The 17846-nt window shown below is 36.3% G+C and overlaps 2 protein-coding genes across 3 annotated transcripts in view; one reads left to right on the forward strand and one right to left on the reverse strand.

The window, feature by feature from the left end:
• Positions 1-8911, forward strand: part of LOC111698765 (tetratricopeptide repeat protein 37) — a 28766-nt gene extending 19855 nt beyond the window's left edge. For both annotated transcript variants that reach the window (XM_023469191.1, XM_023469190.1), the window contains exons 15-30: positions 221-325; positions 880-939; positions 1180-1263; positions 1541-1643; positions 1842-1888; positions 2781-2867; positions 3279-3378; positions 5160-5284; positions 5642-5714; positions 5996-6426; positions 6664-7042; positions 7098-7265; positions 7647-7692; positions 8047-8119; positions 8395-8477; positions 8768-8911. In XM_023469191.1, the coding sequence (XP_023324959.1) occupies positions 221-325; positions 880-939; positions 1180-1263; positions 1541-1643; positions 1842-1888; positions 2781-2867; positions 3279-3378; positions 5160-5284; positions 5642-5714; positions 5996-6426; positions 6664-7042; positions 7098-7265; positions 7647-7692; positions 8047-8119; positions 8395-8477; positions 8768-8862 (2059 nt within the window). In that variant the 3' untranslated portion in view covers positions 8863-8911. The remainder of the gene's footprint in view (positions 1-220; positions 326-879; positions 940-1179; positions 1264-1540; positions 1644-1841; positions 1889-2780; positions 2868-3278; positions 3379-5159; positions 5285-5641; positions 5715-5995; positions 6427-6663; positions 7043-7097; positions 7266-7646; positions 7693-8046; positions 8120-8394; positions 8478-8767) is intronic.
• A 21-nt stretch (positions 8912-8932) lies between these two features.
• On the reverse strand, positions 8933-13361 carry LOC111698766 (transcription factor Sp4). Its single transcript, XM_023469193.1, has 4 exons — positions 13234-13361; positions 11626-12303; positions 10982-11503; positions 8933-10675 (listed from the first exon to the last, which is right to left on the reverse strand). Exons 2-4 carry the CDS (start codon positions 12280-12282, stop codon positions 9452-9454), a joined length of 2403 nt encoding a protein of 800 aa, XP_023324961.1. The 5' UTR covers positions 12283-12303; positions 13234-13361; the 3' UTR covers positions 8933-9451.
• Between the last annotated feature and the right edge of the window lie 4485 nt (positions 13362-17846).

Below are 17846 nucleotides of genomic sequence, written 5' to 3' on the forward strand. Positions count from 1 at the left end.
ATATTGTCAAGAAATATTTTGGATTCTTATGGGGGAAAATGAAAAAATGGATCCATTTTTTATCCTTTTAAATTATTTTCTCAAGTCAACGAATAAAACCCTACATATCGTGCTACGCTCAAACTTACTTAACATCTGGGGAAGTAAACATGGATATAAAAGAGGGGGGGGGGTTATGATTTTCAAGAAAATATAAATCCCTGTGTAAATATATGTTCAGGTTGATGATTGCTGTGATCAAGGAACGAATAGGGAAGTGGAGGGAAGCTGTTGTTGACTTTAGGTTCATTCTGAAGCAGAGTCCAGAATATCTACCAGCCCTCAGGTAAAGTTCATAATATCTACCAGCCCTTAGGTATAGTTCAGAATATCTACCGGCCCTCAGGTAAAGTTAAGAATATCTACTAGCCCTCAGGTAAAGTTCATAATATCTACCAGCCCTTAGGTATAGTCCAGAATATCTACCAGCCCTCAGGTAAAGTTAAGAATATCTACTAGCCCTTAGGTAAAGTTAAGTATATCTACCAGGCCTTAGGTAAAGTTCAGAAAATCTACCAACCCTTAGGTCTATTTTTGAATATCTACTAGCCTTCAGGTATAGTACAGAATATCTACCAACCCTAAGATAAGGTATATTTTCGAATATTTACCAGTCTCTTAGGTATTAGTCCAGAATATTTACCAGCCCTCAGGTATACTTCAGAAAATGCTGAAAACAAACTCGGGTATAGTCCAGAACATCTACCAGCCCTCTAGTATAGTTCAAAATATCTACCAGACCAGGAATCCGCTTCTCCCATTAACCCTTATCATTAAAATTAAAAGATTTTGCTTTTCCAAAATAATGTCCAGACTTAATTTCTATCTCAAACTGTTCAGGGGTCTTGGCGAGTCTTTGGTTGCACAAGCGCAGAACTTTATTGACGAGAATTTAGACAGGTACACTAGTTGAACAGGATCAAATAAATTTCCTTCTCCTCCGATCCCAGACATGTAGATATATGGGATAAAGTACTTTTTGTTGCTGTTTAAACAATATGGAAGTAGGATTTTATGTCTACTTGAAAAGGTTGACATTGCAAGAGAATGCATATTTTCTTGTAATATGATAAATTAATAATGCAAATACAGTACATAATCTGAAAGTGCAGTACAGTATACGCAATAAAATGTACATAGGAATGCAGTGGACTGTGTTGAGGAAGGACTAGAAGTATTAACCCAAGCTGCTGAACTTAAACCTGGTCTTCCAGGAACATGGAGGTAAACAAATACTTATTTTTGCGGTTTTTTCTATATTTTCTGTCAAGGTTCAAATTAGGCATAGCGTAAGAAAAGCAAATATTTAAAGTATACAATTTAGAAAACAATTGACCTTGAATTTTGACCCTGTAAGAACATATAAATGGAATAAATGAACCAAGAACGAAACAACTTAGTACACTAATCCCATCCTCAGGTTCTTTTCTCCCAAAATAGAACTCGAGTCTCCGCATCTAAAAGTTAAACTTCTATTATTGTTATTTCTCCGTTTTTTTAGACTATTGGGTGACTGTTGCGCGCTACTAGGTGAACTCCCTTGCTCTGTAGTTACTCTACATGTTCCAAGTAAACTTGTGGGAGGTACAGAAGGCAAGGAGAAGGTATAATAAGGGAATATATCTAGTGGATAAATATTCGTTTCAAATAATCCCCCACCCCGTTCATATATATTTCAAGGCACAAGCTTGAAAATCTTTCCTCCACCATGCTGGGGGGGGGGGGATTCTTTAAAATGTTTACCTCCTAAATAATTAATTTGTTTTATTTATCATTTTTAATTACTTACATTTTTAATTTAGATTGATAAAGTAAAACTACTGGAACTGGGATCAAGGTGTTATATCAGGTTAGCTAAACCTGTAGTTTTTATCTTGTGTTGGTTTATTTGTAGTTCAAAACTTCAAAAGGACGCGAGTCAAAATTGATTTTATTTTGTTACAGGAACTTTATTTTGAAACATTTTTCTAACTCTTGACTGCTTATACTACGTAACTACTAGCTTGTATACTTGAGTTGTAGTCCGCAGGAGACCCTCTGGGTCAGTAGGGCAGACAATTTTTGGAGTCCTCTCGGAACAGTGTTTGTTCATACAGGGTTTCCTCTCGGTTCATTCTTGAACACTGCACCTAGCACAGTGGTTAAATAGTTAGTTTGTCCAGTCCTGTTTTAAAGATATTTTAAAATCTGACTAGTGACTACATCTGAGTGACTACATGATCGGTAGAGACCGTTCAAACTTTTAAGTTTTTTTAGTCTGGAAAATCTGAACTAAATATATTTAAGATTCTTTATCAAGATCAAAAATAAAAAAATTTTCAAATGAAGTTATTATAACAAAGTTATAGATCTGATTTATTTAGATTGAACACGGGAAAAAGAAAAAAAAAAACAATTTCCTCCTGTATTAAATATTAGGCTTTCAGGTTCAATGAACATTTTCTTTTTGTAAAACTAAATCAAAAAGTTCGCGGATTTTTAAAAAAAATCGTAGATTTTCAAAATTTAATGAAAATCAATTTCTACTGGAGGTTAATTTTTGAAATTTTGATCATCCATAAACCTTCCCTGGGGTCATGTGAGGTCCCACACAAAATTTGGGCCCAATCGGTTCAGACGTTTTTGAATACAAATAAACAGACAAACGCCCAGACACCAAAGCAAGGTTTATTTATAGATTGGAAATCAGGACTTAGTTTTATAGCTTTTTAAGTCTGAAATTATTATTAATATTTGTTTAGAGCATTAAACCTAAATGGAGAGAATTGGAGGGTTTGGCATCAACTTGGTTTAGTTTACAGTGCTCTTGGTAAACTCAATAGCTGCAGGTAATCCTTGAAAGATATTTTTTTATTAACAGTTTGTCCAATTAAAATTGATAATTTCGTGATAAATAAATCAATTATAGAACCGGAAATTACTCCGATTGGTTTATATTTCGGAACCGGATGCAAGTGAAGTAACGCAACTTTTGACGAAATTTACCGAAAATCTAAAATATAATATATGTACATTGTACAAGCTAAATCAAATTGGAATTTTCCAAGAAATGTGAATTTTTGTCGCTTGGTCATGTACTGTTTATCTTAAGACTTAAAAAAGGGTTGATAGAATTCTTTAACTTGATGAAATAATCTTTATTTACTTCGTGATGAAGCTAATTAATAATTTGATACTCTACCCTTTTTAATGGTCAAAGTTCTGAAAATGATTAAATAATATTTATAAATATTGTTTAGGGATTTAGCGTTAAAATCCTTGAGTGTGATGAAACATGCAGTGAAGCTTGCTCCTGCGGTCAACTCAGTTTGGAACTCTCTTGGGGTAATTGCTTGCCAGGTGAGAAACCTCTCATAAAAACTTGTTAAGGGGCTCCTATACTTGAAGTGAGGGCCCTACATTCTATAAAGGGGGCGTATTGGGCATGATTGTTATTTTTTTATTACAGTGCTTAGGATCCGGATCCGTTGAATCCCCAAGATTTGATCTTCTCGGATCCGGATCCGCAAAATTATGCGGATCCATAGATCCGGATCCCAGGGGCAAAATATTAACCAAAAATGCAAAAAAAAAAATTTACTCTCAAAACTAAAATCTGAACTATTAAAAAAAAGAGGGATTATAAAAATTTCCTGATTCCTGAATGGTTCATCAAGTTTTAGCTTAAAATTAAGCGAAAAAAATAAGACAAAAAATTGAAAATTCGGGTTTGTTAAGAAATTTAGTAAATTTTGAAGAAATAACTTGGATCCGGATCTATTTTTCCAAGAATTGGATCCGCATCAAAATTAAAGGGAGTGTTCGCGAAAAATGAAAGGGGGTATAGGCTCAATGCGATAAAAAAGCGCTTTTGATCGCTAATAATCTTAATTCTATCTGTTGCGTCTATAAGGAGAAAATTGTTAAAGCCGTCTCATACCGAAGAACGTAGTGCCCATACAAAATAAGAAAATTGCAACATACGACTTAGACCATAAAAAGATCAATTTAATTTCAAACAAATCATTCAGATATTACAACCTATAGTCATCGATTATCTTTCGCCATATTTATATATTAGTTGATTTTCATAATATGTTTTAATTGTTATGATCTGAGAGTTACATTTATTCCTGTTTCGAGGATTTTTGGTAATGAAGACGACATTTTCATATTATCCAGGAATGTTCGAAAACAAGTTGTAAGCTAAATATTATTTTAAAAAACAAAATTAAAACTAGTATGAAATATCAAATATATACAAATGTGGCGAAAGATAATCGATGACTATAGGTTGTAATATCTGAATGATTTGTTTGAAATTAAATTGATTTTTTTACGGTCTAAGTTGTATGTTGCAATTTTCTCAATTTGTATGGACGCCATGTTATTCGGTATGAGACGTCTTTAACAATTTTCTCCTTTAAATGGATCCTAAGCACTGTTTTTTTTTAATGTGAATCCTGGTTCTAGATAAAGGAGTAATATTTCACCAGATGGGGTCACGTTGTTTGGCTTATAATTTAATCAATCCGAGATGTATGGCCCAAAACATACCTAAATGTTTGTGGCTAACAAAAGCCCATGAGCCGCTTTACTTGGCCACGCATAGCGTGCACAATCCAAGTATCCAAGTATGCAGTGTGCGTAGGGATTGCAGCGAAAAGGAAAAATCGTTTTGCGAAATTTCGCTTCAATCTGTTTCACGAAGAAATGCGAAATTTTTGCAAAATAAGAAATAAAAAATTTGACAAAAAAAAATTCGGAATTTAAGAAAAATCAAAATTTTGGCAAAATTTTATCTAATTTGAGACAAAATACAGCTTCAACCTAAGGTTTCTGCGAAAAAATTTTTCCCGAAATTTCGCTTTGATTTCGTATTTTTCGCTTCATTCATTTTCGCGAAAAAATGCGAAATTTTGCTAAAAAAGTTTGCGAAATACGAATGAAAATTTTCGAATTTCTTTCCTTTTTTTGCGAAACGTTTCGCTCGCTGCAAACCCTAAGTGGGCGGGATATGTTATTGTAGATAATTTTGACCAAGATATTAATCATTAAAAATAAACAAACACTGCAAAGCAGTCGATAACCCCATGGAAGTTTATGCTACACATTAATAGTAATTGCTTTCTTGGTTGTAGGTAGAGGATTGGGCCCTGGCACAGCATAGTTTTATAAAATCCTTGGAAGTTGAGATTAGTTCTGGTGCCTGGACCAACCTTGGGGTTTTATATCTACACTTGGGAAATGCTCACTTAGCAAATAGGTATGAGCATGAATCTATATAATAATTCTCTTCGCTCATAAATATATATTTGTATATCTGTATAAATGTAAGCTAGTCAGTCAAATAGCTAGACCAGGGACCCGGGGGGTAACATAGGCTTTTTTTAAAATCAATTTTTATTTATTTCACGGGCAACGCCGGGCACTTTATCTAGTTTTTAAAAAATATATATTTAATATTATACTTGTTAACATGGTACATATTTTATTTACATTATGTTCACTAAATTTATCTTTAAAAAAAAACCGTTTCTATATAATAATACGTATACATCTTGAATAATTTCTTTCCCTAAACGTTCATTTAGAAAAGAAAATCATTAATTTTAAATTCTAGGTCGTTCAAGGAAGCACAGAACCATGAACCAAGTAATCTTAGAGGCTGGGCCGGTCAGGCGCTAGTTGCAGAGGTAGGAAATAACAACCCAATACTTAAAGGGACTGTATGTGTAATTTCAAGTAAACCATAATTCCTTAATTCCTATATATGTTTTCCGGCAGTAGAAATGTGCAATTCACTTTTGTAGAGAAACCACAATCAAATAATCAGTTTTCAAAATTATAAACATTAATATCTAATTCATACTTGATCAGCCAAAGCTTTTAAGAGTATCGTTGTGAATCGGGCATTGCCACTAAAAATTAAACAAAGAAAATAATATTACAAAATATAATGAATTTTCTTAACTAGGTCGCTGGGTTCAGATCTGAGAGTATGGATCTTTTCCGTCACTGCACGTTCCTGGGTGGAGAACCCGAGTCCGCCCTGGGATACGGGAACTGGATCTGCTCAACACTGTCGGATCTAGAGAAGGGAGAGAAGGTGGAATCCCACAATAGATATATCCTTGAGCAGATGCATGGTTTGGCAGTGGCAGCTGACAGCTTGAGATTGTATTGTCAGCGTAAGCCGGACAACAGTTTAGCACTTTGTCAGCTGGCGATAGTTCTGGAGCGACAAGGATTGTTACGACGCGCATGCGAATTTCTAGAGCGCGCGCGAGGTATACTTGAAGCATCTGATAACTGGGATCTTTTGGATAAGGTTTTAGGAAACCTTGGACGGATTCAGTCTAAATTAGGAGAGCATGAAAAAGCTGTGGAAACCTTCAAATCTATCAGGTCTCAATATTCAGTTATCATCAAGTCAATCAAACAAAGTTATACAGTAAAATTTAAGATTGGCACGTATTATTCTCAACGGTACCCTTAAGAGCGTTTTTTTATCAACAATAAGAAAGATATGGTCTTTTTACATGAAGTAAATTCTATTAATTTCCTTCATTATTTCTGAGGAATAAATGCGCTACTCACTTTTAAAGAGAGATCCCACTAAAAATATATATTTTTATTTATCAGGACTACAAGTTTGTACAGCCAGGTTGGTTTAGCTTTGGCATATTTCTCTTTGAACCGTTTCCAAGAAAGCTACAGCATATACGACAGCTGCTTTCATTGGCTGGCGGACAAGGACGGGTTGAAGTCTGATATCCTAGTAGCTATGGGTATCCTAGCCTACAAGGTGGAGGGAGTTCAATCTGCCAAAACTCTTCTCTTTCAATCTTGTCAGCTCCATCCACCATCCGTCCGAGGTATCCTGGCCCTCTGTGTTATTGGGATTCAGAGCTCCGATCTTAATCTCATTGATGCCGCGCTTTCCGAGATGATAGTGCACGAAAATGATCAACGTCATGCACACGACATTGCTTTTCTCCGAGCATCCGTCATGCTACTCAAGGTAAAAAGGCACATTAGAAACTAACATTTTCACCATTTATAAATTCTTAATTTAGGGTGATGCCGTTGGAGCACGTAAGAGTTTGCTCCGGGCTGCGCACGCACAACCCTGGTTGCCTGGGCTGTGGCGCGCGCTTTCTGTTTTTCTTCTTCAGAACAGCGCAGCTGAAGCTGGGATTGCTGCAACTCTTTGTAAAAAGTCGGCAGCTTCCTCTCTTGATCAGGTATCCATTAGCCAGAGGATGAAACTTTTGGATTGTGAATCTCACGATAATTTGTCTAGTCGGCTTCCTTGCCTTCTCACGGTTTTATTTAAGATGTCTAACCACAGGCATAGTCACCTCTTTCTTTAAATATCTCTCAGTGGATATTCCTTATATTCCCAGAATAAACAAAAAATTAATTTTTCCGCTTTGGATATTAAGTTAAGTTAACATGGCTTAGCGCTGTCCCAACCATAAGTTCGAGCCTAAGGCAAACAAAAAATAAGAATACTATTATGGTTTATTCTTAAAAACAGTATATATTTTCACAATGAAAAATGCTGTTGACTTTTTATGTACATAAATGTAAAGAGGTCACTGATTTTAATGAAATATTTTTAGACGGACAAAAGATATATCTCAGTCCTCAATGAAGGAAAATCTTCAGGTTAGTTTTTTTTTTACAAACTTGGATTATTGTGGCCATATCATCAGTGGCAGTTAATAAATATCATATTAATAATAAATGTGTTGGCGTTTTTCATGGTCTGGGTTTCTCCATAGTTCAGATATGTTTATTGTTTATTGCTGAATATTTTCCTCACATCCCAAACTTAAGAATATTATAATTAGGATATTCAAACCAAGATTTTGAAACAAATTTCATATTTTCGTTTCTAAATTTCACGTGACCAATTCATTTAAATTCTTAATATCACCAATATTCTGAGTTTATTTGTTTAGAGAAAAATGTTCAACGCTATGGTTAGATAGATATTCATAAAAATAAATAATTTTCTAGGGTTTTGTGGAAGTTTATCTACAGCTGAGAGTCTTGTTTTAGAGTCCTTGTGTTTACTAACAGTTGGAGACAGGTATATCATTTGTATTCTTTAACTTAAGTCAAATTTTGACTATTTTTGCAATTATTTGATCTTTTTTGTCAAACTTTTATAACTTTTACTTGATATTTTCCTGAATCTCGGTTGGACATTTTTTTAATATGATGGTTAAATTATTTAATATTTTGTCCGTCCTAAGCTGCATTTATAGACAACATTTCATAGCGTTCAAATCTAGAATCTTTTCAGAGACTCCATTAGAACTAAAAGTGGTTCTTATTTTTAAACTCTAGATGTATATTATTAAGGGCTGGAGCAAAAAGATCTAGTTCAAAGCTGTGTCACCTTTATCCTCATCTTCCATCTTCCTGGGCAGTATTAGCCGCAGCAGGTACCTTCTTTCTCCCTTAGTTTTAAGGGACAGAGGGGGGGGGGGGTATTGCTTATTCTTTGCAATTTTGGTTTAAAAAAAAAATAATTAAAATCTGGGCGAAATAACAAAGAAAAAATAGCCTGTCGGTTGAGGTTCAATTTTTAATTCTCTAGTTAATAAGACATATTTTTAAGCGAGACACGCGTTGTAAGTTTTGTTTCCTTTTCTTAATTTGAAATCCAAATACTTGCCTTGGTTCAAAAAAAGCATATAGAAAATATTTTCGGAACTTAAAAAAAATCTTTTAGGTGACAAAAGTTGCAGCTGGTTAAAGAATGTTCTAGAGTTGGTCCGACAAGCCAGGGATACTCAGCTGACCGAGTGGGCCGGTCATCTCGTTTGATAAACACGTACTGCGATATATAATTTCTTAATAAAAGTTCTTAATTATACCATTTTTATTTTAAAGTAAATTAAGGGTTAAAAATTTATTGAGATAACTTAATGAATAAGACAATAACTATATAACTAGTATTAGTAACAAAATAATATTATAGTTAGGTAATTAGTATATTTACATTTAAGATAAGGAGCTCAGTCTTTGTTTGTACTTGAGGAAGAAAATCATGGCAAACAGATGAGATTGTTATTTAGCGAGAGATCTCTTTTAAAACTTGGTGATAATAATAAATATTCTTATATCGAAAAGATCCCATCTTTTTATCTAGATTTTAATGGCAGTGACTAGAGTTTTCAAAATCGGACTTTTATGTTGTTTTGTCAAATTTTGTCCAACATTGTATGTATAGATATTTTTCACCTGAGCTGTGTAATACTAAAGAAGAAAGCTGCTTCCAAAACATAATTTTGCTAATACTGAGCAGCCAAAATATAAAAACTATAGCTAAATTTACTTGCTTGATGTTTTCAAAAGAGACTCAACGGAATCTTATCTCTTGCTGCTCTAGAAATTGAAGCAGCTCGGGCAGATGCTAAGCTGTGATAACAGCTGCTCCCGAGGAAACTATTTCTGAATCACTGATTTCAGATCCGCTCTCCTCATCCTCATCCTCTTCATCCGTATCAAACTCGACCTCCTGCTCCCCGCTCATACTTAACACGTTTTCTTCCTCCGGAAACCCTAAATACTCCTTAGGCATACTTGAATCCTGCACTTCGGTTTTCCCGTGAGTTTTTATGTGTTTACTCAAATGATCGGATCTCATAAATTTCTTTAAGCAGCCTGGACACTGGAACCTTTTCTCACCGGTATGCGTTCTTCTGTGTCGTTGAAGTTCATCTGATCTTGTAAACCGCTTCCCACAGAACACCCAATTACACACAAAAGGTCGCTCCCCACTGTGCCAGCGCAGGTGTGCGCGTAAATGTGAAGTTTTTCCGTAAATTTTGTTGCAACCATGAATATGACAAATATGTTGTTTTCTTCGCGGAGTTCCGTCAATAGATTTGACCGTTCTATCTTCATTCTTGCAATTCGGACAAGAGCAAGCGACCCGTCGCATCCTAGTTTTTCCACCAGATGTACTTGTATCTAACGCAGAGCTTTCTGAGTTCTGCTGTTGTGGTTGAGATACAGAGGAAGGTATTGCTATCTGCACAACATGCCACTTGTTAGGATCTATTGGATCCTGCTGCAGCCCTTGAGTACTACCCGGAGGAAGGTTGTGGAGCCCAACTATATTGGACATGTTCGGAGCAAAGGAAGATTGAGACACCATCTGTCCTACCTCTATAGGAGAGGGTTGGCTCTTGATATTTCTAGTGTACTCCATAGGATCAACGGGTTCTGTTTTGAGCCAGGTTGGTTCAGTTTTAGGTTGAATTGGTAGTTGTGTAGATAACGAGATTGGAGCGTTGTTAATAAATGCAGTTTGTCCGTTCATCATGGAGGTTTGTGCCTGGGTTATGATAGCTTGAGGTAAAGAGCTAGATGAAGAGAGGGAAGGAGATGTGGATGTGCATTGAGTTGTATTTGTGGTTTGCGTCATGTGACTAAGTTGAGGAGCTGCTTGAATCATCGTCATTCCACCGCCGAAGGAACCGGCGACGATGGAGCCAAACTGCCCGCCGCCCATGAGCTGAACCTGACCTGCTTGGTTCATGGTGATCTGTGAGCCGATGAGTTGAGGTTGAGCTGCTACCTGAGCGTAAACGAGCTGTGGACCAGCAGATGTCTGGATTAACTGGGGAACCAACTAAACAATTTATTTACTCATTATAAACTTAATAAAATAAAATGCTTGTTGTATAATCTATAAACCTTGAACCCAGTTTTCTTAACTGTGAGAATAATTTGCTAAGGCTTTGAAAAAAGGAACTTCCAGGAGGACAAAAATCGTGAATATTTTGCAGAAGTTAATTAAAGGAAAATAAAAAAATTTCCAGATTAATTTTTTCCGTAGAAATCCAAATTTGACTGAGTACTATAAATTCAATTTTTGGTTAAAGCATTCTAATTAGAGAGGACATGTGAATGTTCTAAAATGTGCTGAATTTAGTACCTGAGGCTGTTGTTGTTGTACAGGAACCTGAACCTGCTGTAGTATAGTTCCAGTAGGAGTAGAGACGGGTATCTGTACTGTCATAAACTGTTGAGGAGCAGGAACCTGAACCATTTGAGGAGCAGCATACCTTACTAAAGCCTGCTGTCCTCCGGGTAGTGTTACAAGCTGCTGACCAAACCCGGAGCTAGCTACTCCTTGCTGGGGAATAGAAACTCCCTGACGTCCAAGTCCCTGACTCTGAGGAACTCCAAACTGTAAACCAGGTGCAAGCCCTGGCTGGGACCCGGAAATAAGATTCGGAAACTGTGAGGATCCAGATTGGATAAGTGAGGGTTGAACAATTTGAATCTGAGATTGTTGGTTTGAGGTAGAAGCTTGAACCGAGAAGGTTGAGGAGTTTGGAACCCCGGAGAAGGATTGAGATGAAGCAGAGGAGAAAGATTGAGATGAGGAAGGAGGAGAGGATTGATCCGCGGGGATAAATCCAGGAGGAACCTGAACTAAACTGTTCGGTCCAGTCTAGAAAAAAATAGCATTAAACTTGATTTGATAACTTAAAATATAAAATTGAAAAAATAATATTGTTTAAAAATCATATTTATATTTATAATTACATGTATATATATATATATCTAGTTTACCTGTATAAAATGTCCTGGAATTCCAGGTACTGTTATAACTTTTCCTTGCGGTAGTTGACCTGCAGCCAGCTGTTGACCTGCTTGCATCTGTTGACCTCCTTGCATCTGTTGACCGACTTGCATCTGCTGACCTGCTTGTTGTTGCTGGTTTGAAGAAAGTATTTGATCTTGATGGACATGTTGACCCGCTTGAATTAATTGACCTCCTGCAAGTATTTGACCTCCAGAAACTATCGGACCTCCCTGCAAGGACTGAGAAGTTGACATGATTTGACCGGCTTGAAGCTGCTGACCTACTGGCATAAGCTGACCTCCTTGAATCAGTTGCCCCAGTTGACCTGCTTGAAAGATCTGCCCGGAATGCATGATTTGTCCCCCTTGAAGCTGTTGCCCGGCCTGCACCAGCTGCTGCCCTGGTTGCAACTGCTGGAGCTGTATCTGTTGTCCTTGCTGTTGAAGTTGAGCTGCCTGAAGCTGTTGATTAATCTGTTGTTGCATTTGAGCAACCTGAACTTGATGTTGACCCATCTGCAGGTTGGGTCCAACTAGTTGTATCTGGTGTCCTCCAGGTAGTTGCAGCATATGGGATTGTTGATGCTGAGGCTGCTGTTGCTGTTGGAGAAGCTGATGCTCCATGGAGCTTTTGTCGTCCTCCATTATCAGCAATTATACAGAAACCTGAAATAAAAATTTGAAAATTGAATAACTTTTTGATTGAAATTGGAACAGTTTATTAGAAATAATCAATTAAATTAAATGAATAAATCAATTATTTCAACTTTAAATGATAATTTAATTTATATACAATTTATTTCCAGAAAATTATAACTAAACTTTTAATATTGGCTTTATAAATAAATTTTCTGTTTTTGAATGAAGATTAAGAGTTTTTCAGCTTTTTTGGTCAAACATAATTAAATTTTTTTTAATCTAAACATAAACACATATAATTTTATTCCTGCCGATTTTTTTGATGCTGAATATAAAAAAAATATTTTTTACTCACAGAAAAAATTGTAAAATTTGAAGAAAATTTTATTTTATTGTCTAATAAACAAAAAATTTAACTTTTACAAGTTGTAAGTCATGAATTTCAGGTATATTCCTAGAGAACGATTTTTGGGGAGCCCCCCCCCCCCTCCTATCAATTTTGTACATGGGTCTGACAGGAAGTTTCTTAACTTAACCTAACTCGTGGCCGCAGCGCTCGGCCCCCTAGCCCATCCTAGCCGCAGCGCTCGGCCCAGAAAGTGACTTAACTAACCTAAACCGTGGCCGCAGCGCTCGGCCCCCTAGCCCATCCTAGCCGCAGCGCTCGGCCCAGAAAGTATCTTAACCTAACCTAACCCTAAATAACAAAAAAATAAATAATGATAAATTTGCTGAAAAATAAATGGTCATGTACAAAATTGATAGGAGGGGGGGGGGGGGCGCTCCGGGGGGGTGGTCCAAAAATCGTTCACCAGGACAGACAATTAACCATGCACAGTTTACAATACATAATACATATATTACATACTATATCTGGTTTTTGATTGTGCTTTCTAGAAATCATATAATGATCAAATGTTGTGGTTGTTTAAATTAATAAATTTTTTAAAAACTCACCTTTGTTGTATTATCAAAACATTTTTTTAAAGATATATTTCAGTTTTATTTCTGCTTCACAGTATAGTCTGGGAGGAGTAAAGTAAGAACTAGAAGTGTATGGATGGGACTGGGAGTGGGACCTGCTTCGCCCCTCCCCTTTTCTACCACAACCCCTCCCCCCTTCTGGCCCCCCCCCACTACTAGTCCGACTCGATTCTAGCCGCCTCCCCTTATTAGTTGCCCTGGAAAAATACTTTTTATTTAAAAGTATAATATTTATTTTTCTATTTAAGGTAAAGTGGTGTTTGAAATTAGATTTCTTTCTTTAAAGAAGGAATTTACAACCCTGTCATTGAGGTAGAAAAGGGGTGTTGGATTTACAAAAATAATATTTAAAATTTCCAAAAATTTTATCATTTTTTAAAACTTATTTTTCAACTATCACATATTTTTTTTTAAAAAATGTGTATTCTCTGCTCCCCCTTCCCCCCTAGGGAGGAGGACCAAGAAGGGCCGGTACTTGAAATGATTGGACTTGTCGGGCGGAATGAAGGCAGTATTTGCCGGCCTATGAATGGGTCCGGGAACTTACTAATTTGTTAACAAAATCTCATTTTTGTAAATTTATGGTTTAAACTTTATCTAGCTCCGGCTTCTTTTTAACCTTTAATAATAAATGTATGCTCCGTTTTTCAAGTTTAAAATAGTTGTTTCAGGGCCCATGTATAAATCCGAACCCTCCCATTTAAGAACGGAGGAGGTCATTCTCGTACCGTTTCGATATCTTTCTGTTGTCCCAGCACGGTTCCAGACTCCCAGTCGGGAGGTTCCTATTTTTGTACCGAACCGTTTAGGCTAGGGCTGGTGGAACGCGACTGGTGGGTCGAGTAAAATCGACCCTCCCTACTCTGTAAACCCTGCAATTAGGGTGTAGGCTAAACAGGGGACCGGGGCGCTTTATCCCCCCGCAAATTGGCGCATTAATCAACGGGGCGGGGCTTGTCTTTTGATAGGTGTTAAAAATAACGTCGTGAACAGGGGCGTATATGGGGGGGGGGGTGCACAAGGTGTACGTCCCCCTTTAAGCAGAGTGTTATAATCTTGAAGGTCCGGTCCTTCTCCAAAAAAATTTAAAAGCAATCCCGCAAAAGAAAATGTAAGGGCTAGGAGGAATAAAGAAAATATCTGTTAGATTTTCTATAAGTTATTAATTGCAGTGGAAAATAAAATAAAATTGCATTTAATTGCCTCGAGCCGCGCCATGGCCATGCATGATATAAAAAAAGAAATTTGACCAGAGCTGAAAACTTTAGAATGGGATGTCCTTAATCCTGATCGGATAATTAATCTGGAGATTAAAAATGAGAGGAGAACAAGCAATATTTAATCTCGAGATTAAGAAAAAGAGTGGATTAAGCATTAATCCCGATATCCACTCTTTTTCTTAATCTCGAGATTAAATATTGCTTGTTCTCCACTCATTTTTAATCTCCAGATTAATTATCCGATCAGGATTAAGGATATCCCATTCTAAAGTTTTCAGGTCTGAGCTGAAAACTTTAGAATGGGATATCCTTAATCCCGATCTGTTGACTTATCTGGAGATTAAATTCATGAGGAAAACAAGCCATATTTAATCTCGAGATTAAGAAAAAGAGTGGATTAAGCATTAATCCTGATATCCACCATTCTAAAGTTTTCAGCTCAGGAGATTAAAAATGAGAGGAGAACAAGCAATATTTAATCTCGAGATTAAGAAAAAGAGTGGATTAACTTTTGAATGGTGGATATCGGGATTAATGCTTCATCCACACTTTTTCTTAATCTCCAGAATAGATAATGCTTGTTCTCCTCTTGTTATTAATCTCCAGATTAATTAACCGATCGGGATTAAGGATATCCCATTCTAAAGTTTTCAGCTCTGGAAAATTATAGGGTAGCATGAAGAGAGAGCAGTACACCTTCTAGCCATTTAATTTTGATTTTGAAGTATTGCTTTTTTAAAATTGCCAGACCCCACTTAGAGTATGCTACACCTGTTTGGAACCCTTGGAGTATAGGGGACTGTGAAAGCCTTGAAAAAGTCCAAAAAAAACCGCAATTAATATGATCTCAGGATTGTCAGGAACCACATATGAGGATAAGCTTCTTGAACTATAGGTATCCAATCCTTATCTGATAGAAGAGTGTACGTTTCGGTCTAATTCAGACTTACAAGATTATCCATGGCAAAGAAAATGCCAAGCTAGTCACCTGATTCCCATCTTTAGTTTCAGTAGAAGTAAATAATTCCATTTACTGACAGCGCCAATTAAAGGATTCATAACTCTGATTGTATAATGAGATAGATAGTACCGCCATACTATTTCAATTGGTTCAGACTAGACAACAAACACATGACTGAACCCTGATTGGATCAGGCGCTAATGGACTCGGCATACAGATGTGTCCATGGTTGGTTGATCCAACAAGAACCAGACAATCAGCATTTTACCTAAATATTCATCTAGAAAGATCCAACTTAGAAATAAGGAACAAATTCTTCAGCAACTTTTGGTAACCAGGAACAAGTTACCAAATAACATCAAATAACACCTGAAGCTTTTTAAATCTCTTTATGACAAAACCTGGATAGATACGTAGAAAACTATCCAGAGAACTCCGCTAAACTTCTACTTGAAGTACCCTGGAGTCACAAACACAAACAAACAAGCGGAGTAAATATTTTATAAATTAAATTTAAGTGTTTTTTTATAAAATGTATGTAAAAATCCAAAAGTTACACCCCCCCCCTCCCCGCCCAAACCCCCATGGTAATTGTTTTTAACTTAAAAATGACCAAATTCCCTGTAAAATTCCAGAGGTGTAATTTTTTGCCGGGGGGGGGGGGATAAAACTCCCACTCTTGGAAAAAATTGTAAGCACTCTTTTCTTGTAATTGGTATAATTAACTTGTACAATGTACATTGTACACTGTACACAGCTTTAATCTTATTAATTGAAGGAATTCACCTTTACCTTTTTTAGCCTTTGCAACATAAACATCAATCCATTATTAACTAAACAAATTAAGCAAGAATAAAAGAGAAGCTTAAAAATAACAAAAGTCATATTTTGAACAAATCTGTATTTGTTTATGTCTTGAGATGGACTCAACTTTTCTAATCTTGGCATCCTGATATATAGTGTAAAGCAGGTGTTAGTTCATTTCCCCAACACAATTCCCCCAGCCACAACTTCTCCAACAGCAATTTCCCCATGCAGTAAAATTCTTAATTATAATTTGGTCTCTCCTCTGCCTTGGCCCGCTCATAACGAATTTTTCTAGCCAAGGTTGTCTTGTCCGACATGTTGGCAGCAACCAGAAAAGCCATTCTATTCATTTCTGAGGCTAAGTTATTCAGAACTGACCTGCCTGGAATATCAGGGTTGGCCAAAGCATTACAATATGCTTTTTTCAATGGCGGAAGCTGCACTCTTTGCATGGGTTATATTATGATTGTTAGAAAGTGATATGATAATGTTATCAGACTCATTCACAACGGCTGTTGCTACACATTTTAAATGTTTCCTTTTCTCCAGACAGTTCCAGAATGATTTAGATTTGTCCTTTGACATTGATTGCAAGGTTGTACTAATACTTATTGGGATCCACCAGAACATTTCTCTTCTTCGAGGACAGTGAATAAACTGCCAACATTGTCTACTCTAATCCAACTGAGTGCACAAGGTGTACGTCCCCCTTTAAGCAGAGTGTTATAATCTTGAAGGTCCGGTCCTTCTCCAAAAAAATTTAAAAGCAATCCCGCAAAAGAAAATGTAAGGGCTAGGAGGAATAAAGAAAATATCTGTTAGATTTTCTATAAGTTATTAATTGCAGTGGAAAATAAAATAAAATTGCATTTAATTGCCTCGAGCCGCGCCATGGCCATGCATGATATAAAAAAAGAAATTTGACCAGAGCTGAAAACTTTAGAATGGGATGTCCTTAATCCTGATCGGATAATTAATCTGGAGATTAAAAATGAGAGGAGAACAAGCAATATTTAATCTCGAGATTAAGAAAAAGAGTGGATTAAGAAGGTTGTACTAATACTTATTGGGATCCACCAGAACATTTCTCTTCTTCGAGGACAGTGAATAAACTGCCAACATTGTCTACTCTAATCCAACTGATTTTTTTACATCCAAAAAGTTGCGAATTTTTTATTTTAAAATGCGGATTTGTTCATTGGAATAATGTTAAAAACGAAAATATTTGATATTTTACTGCATGGGGAAATTGTTTTTGGGTGAATTGGTTGTTGGGGAAATTGGTTGTTGGGGAAATTGCTGTTGGGGAAGATATCTCATGGAAGTTGTGACTGGGGAAGTTGCGCTGGGGATCTAACCTATTACCGTAAAACATTGGGTTGCAATTAAATAAAGATTAGAAGTTAAGAGTTTGTGGCAAGGACTCTACTCCTCAGAAAGCTATCACCATTTTGTTTATAAAGAAGGGGGGCATAAAACGTATTACTCTCCGGAAAAGTTAAACAGTGTTTAAACATAACTTAGAATTGTCGTAGGAGGCTGATTTTTTGCATGCAAACTCAGAATTATGTATATTACATGCATTTTTTGGTTTTAAA

The sequence above is a fragment of the Eurytemora carolleeae genome, unplaced genomic scaffold (genome assembly GCF_000591075.1).
Source record: "Eurytemora carolleeae unplaced genomic scaffold, Eaff_2.0 scaffold109, whole genome shotgun sequence".
Classification (NCBI taxonomy): domain Eukaryota; kingdom Metazoa; phylum Arthropoda; class Copepoda; order Calanoida; family Temoridae; genus Eurytemora; species Eurytemora carolleeae.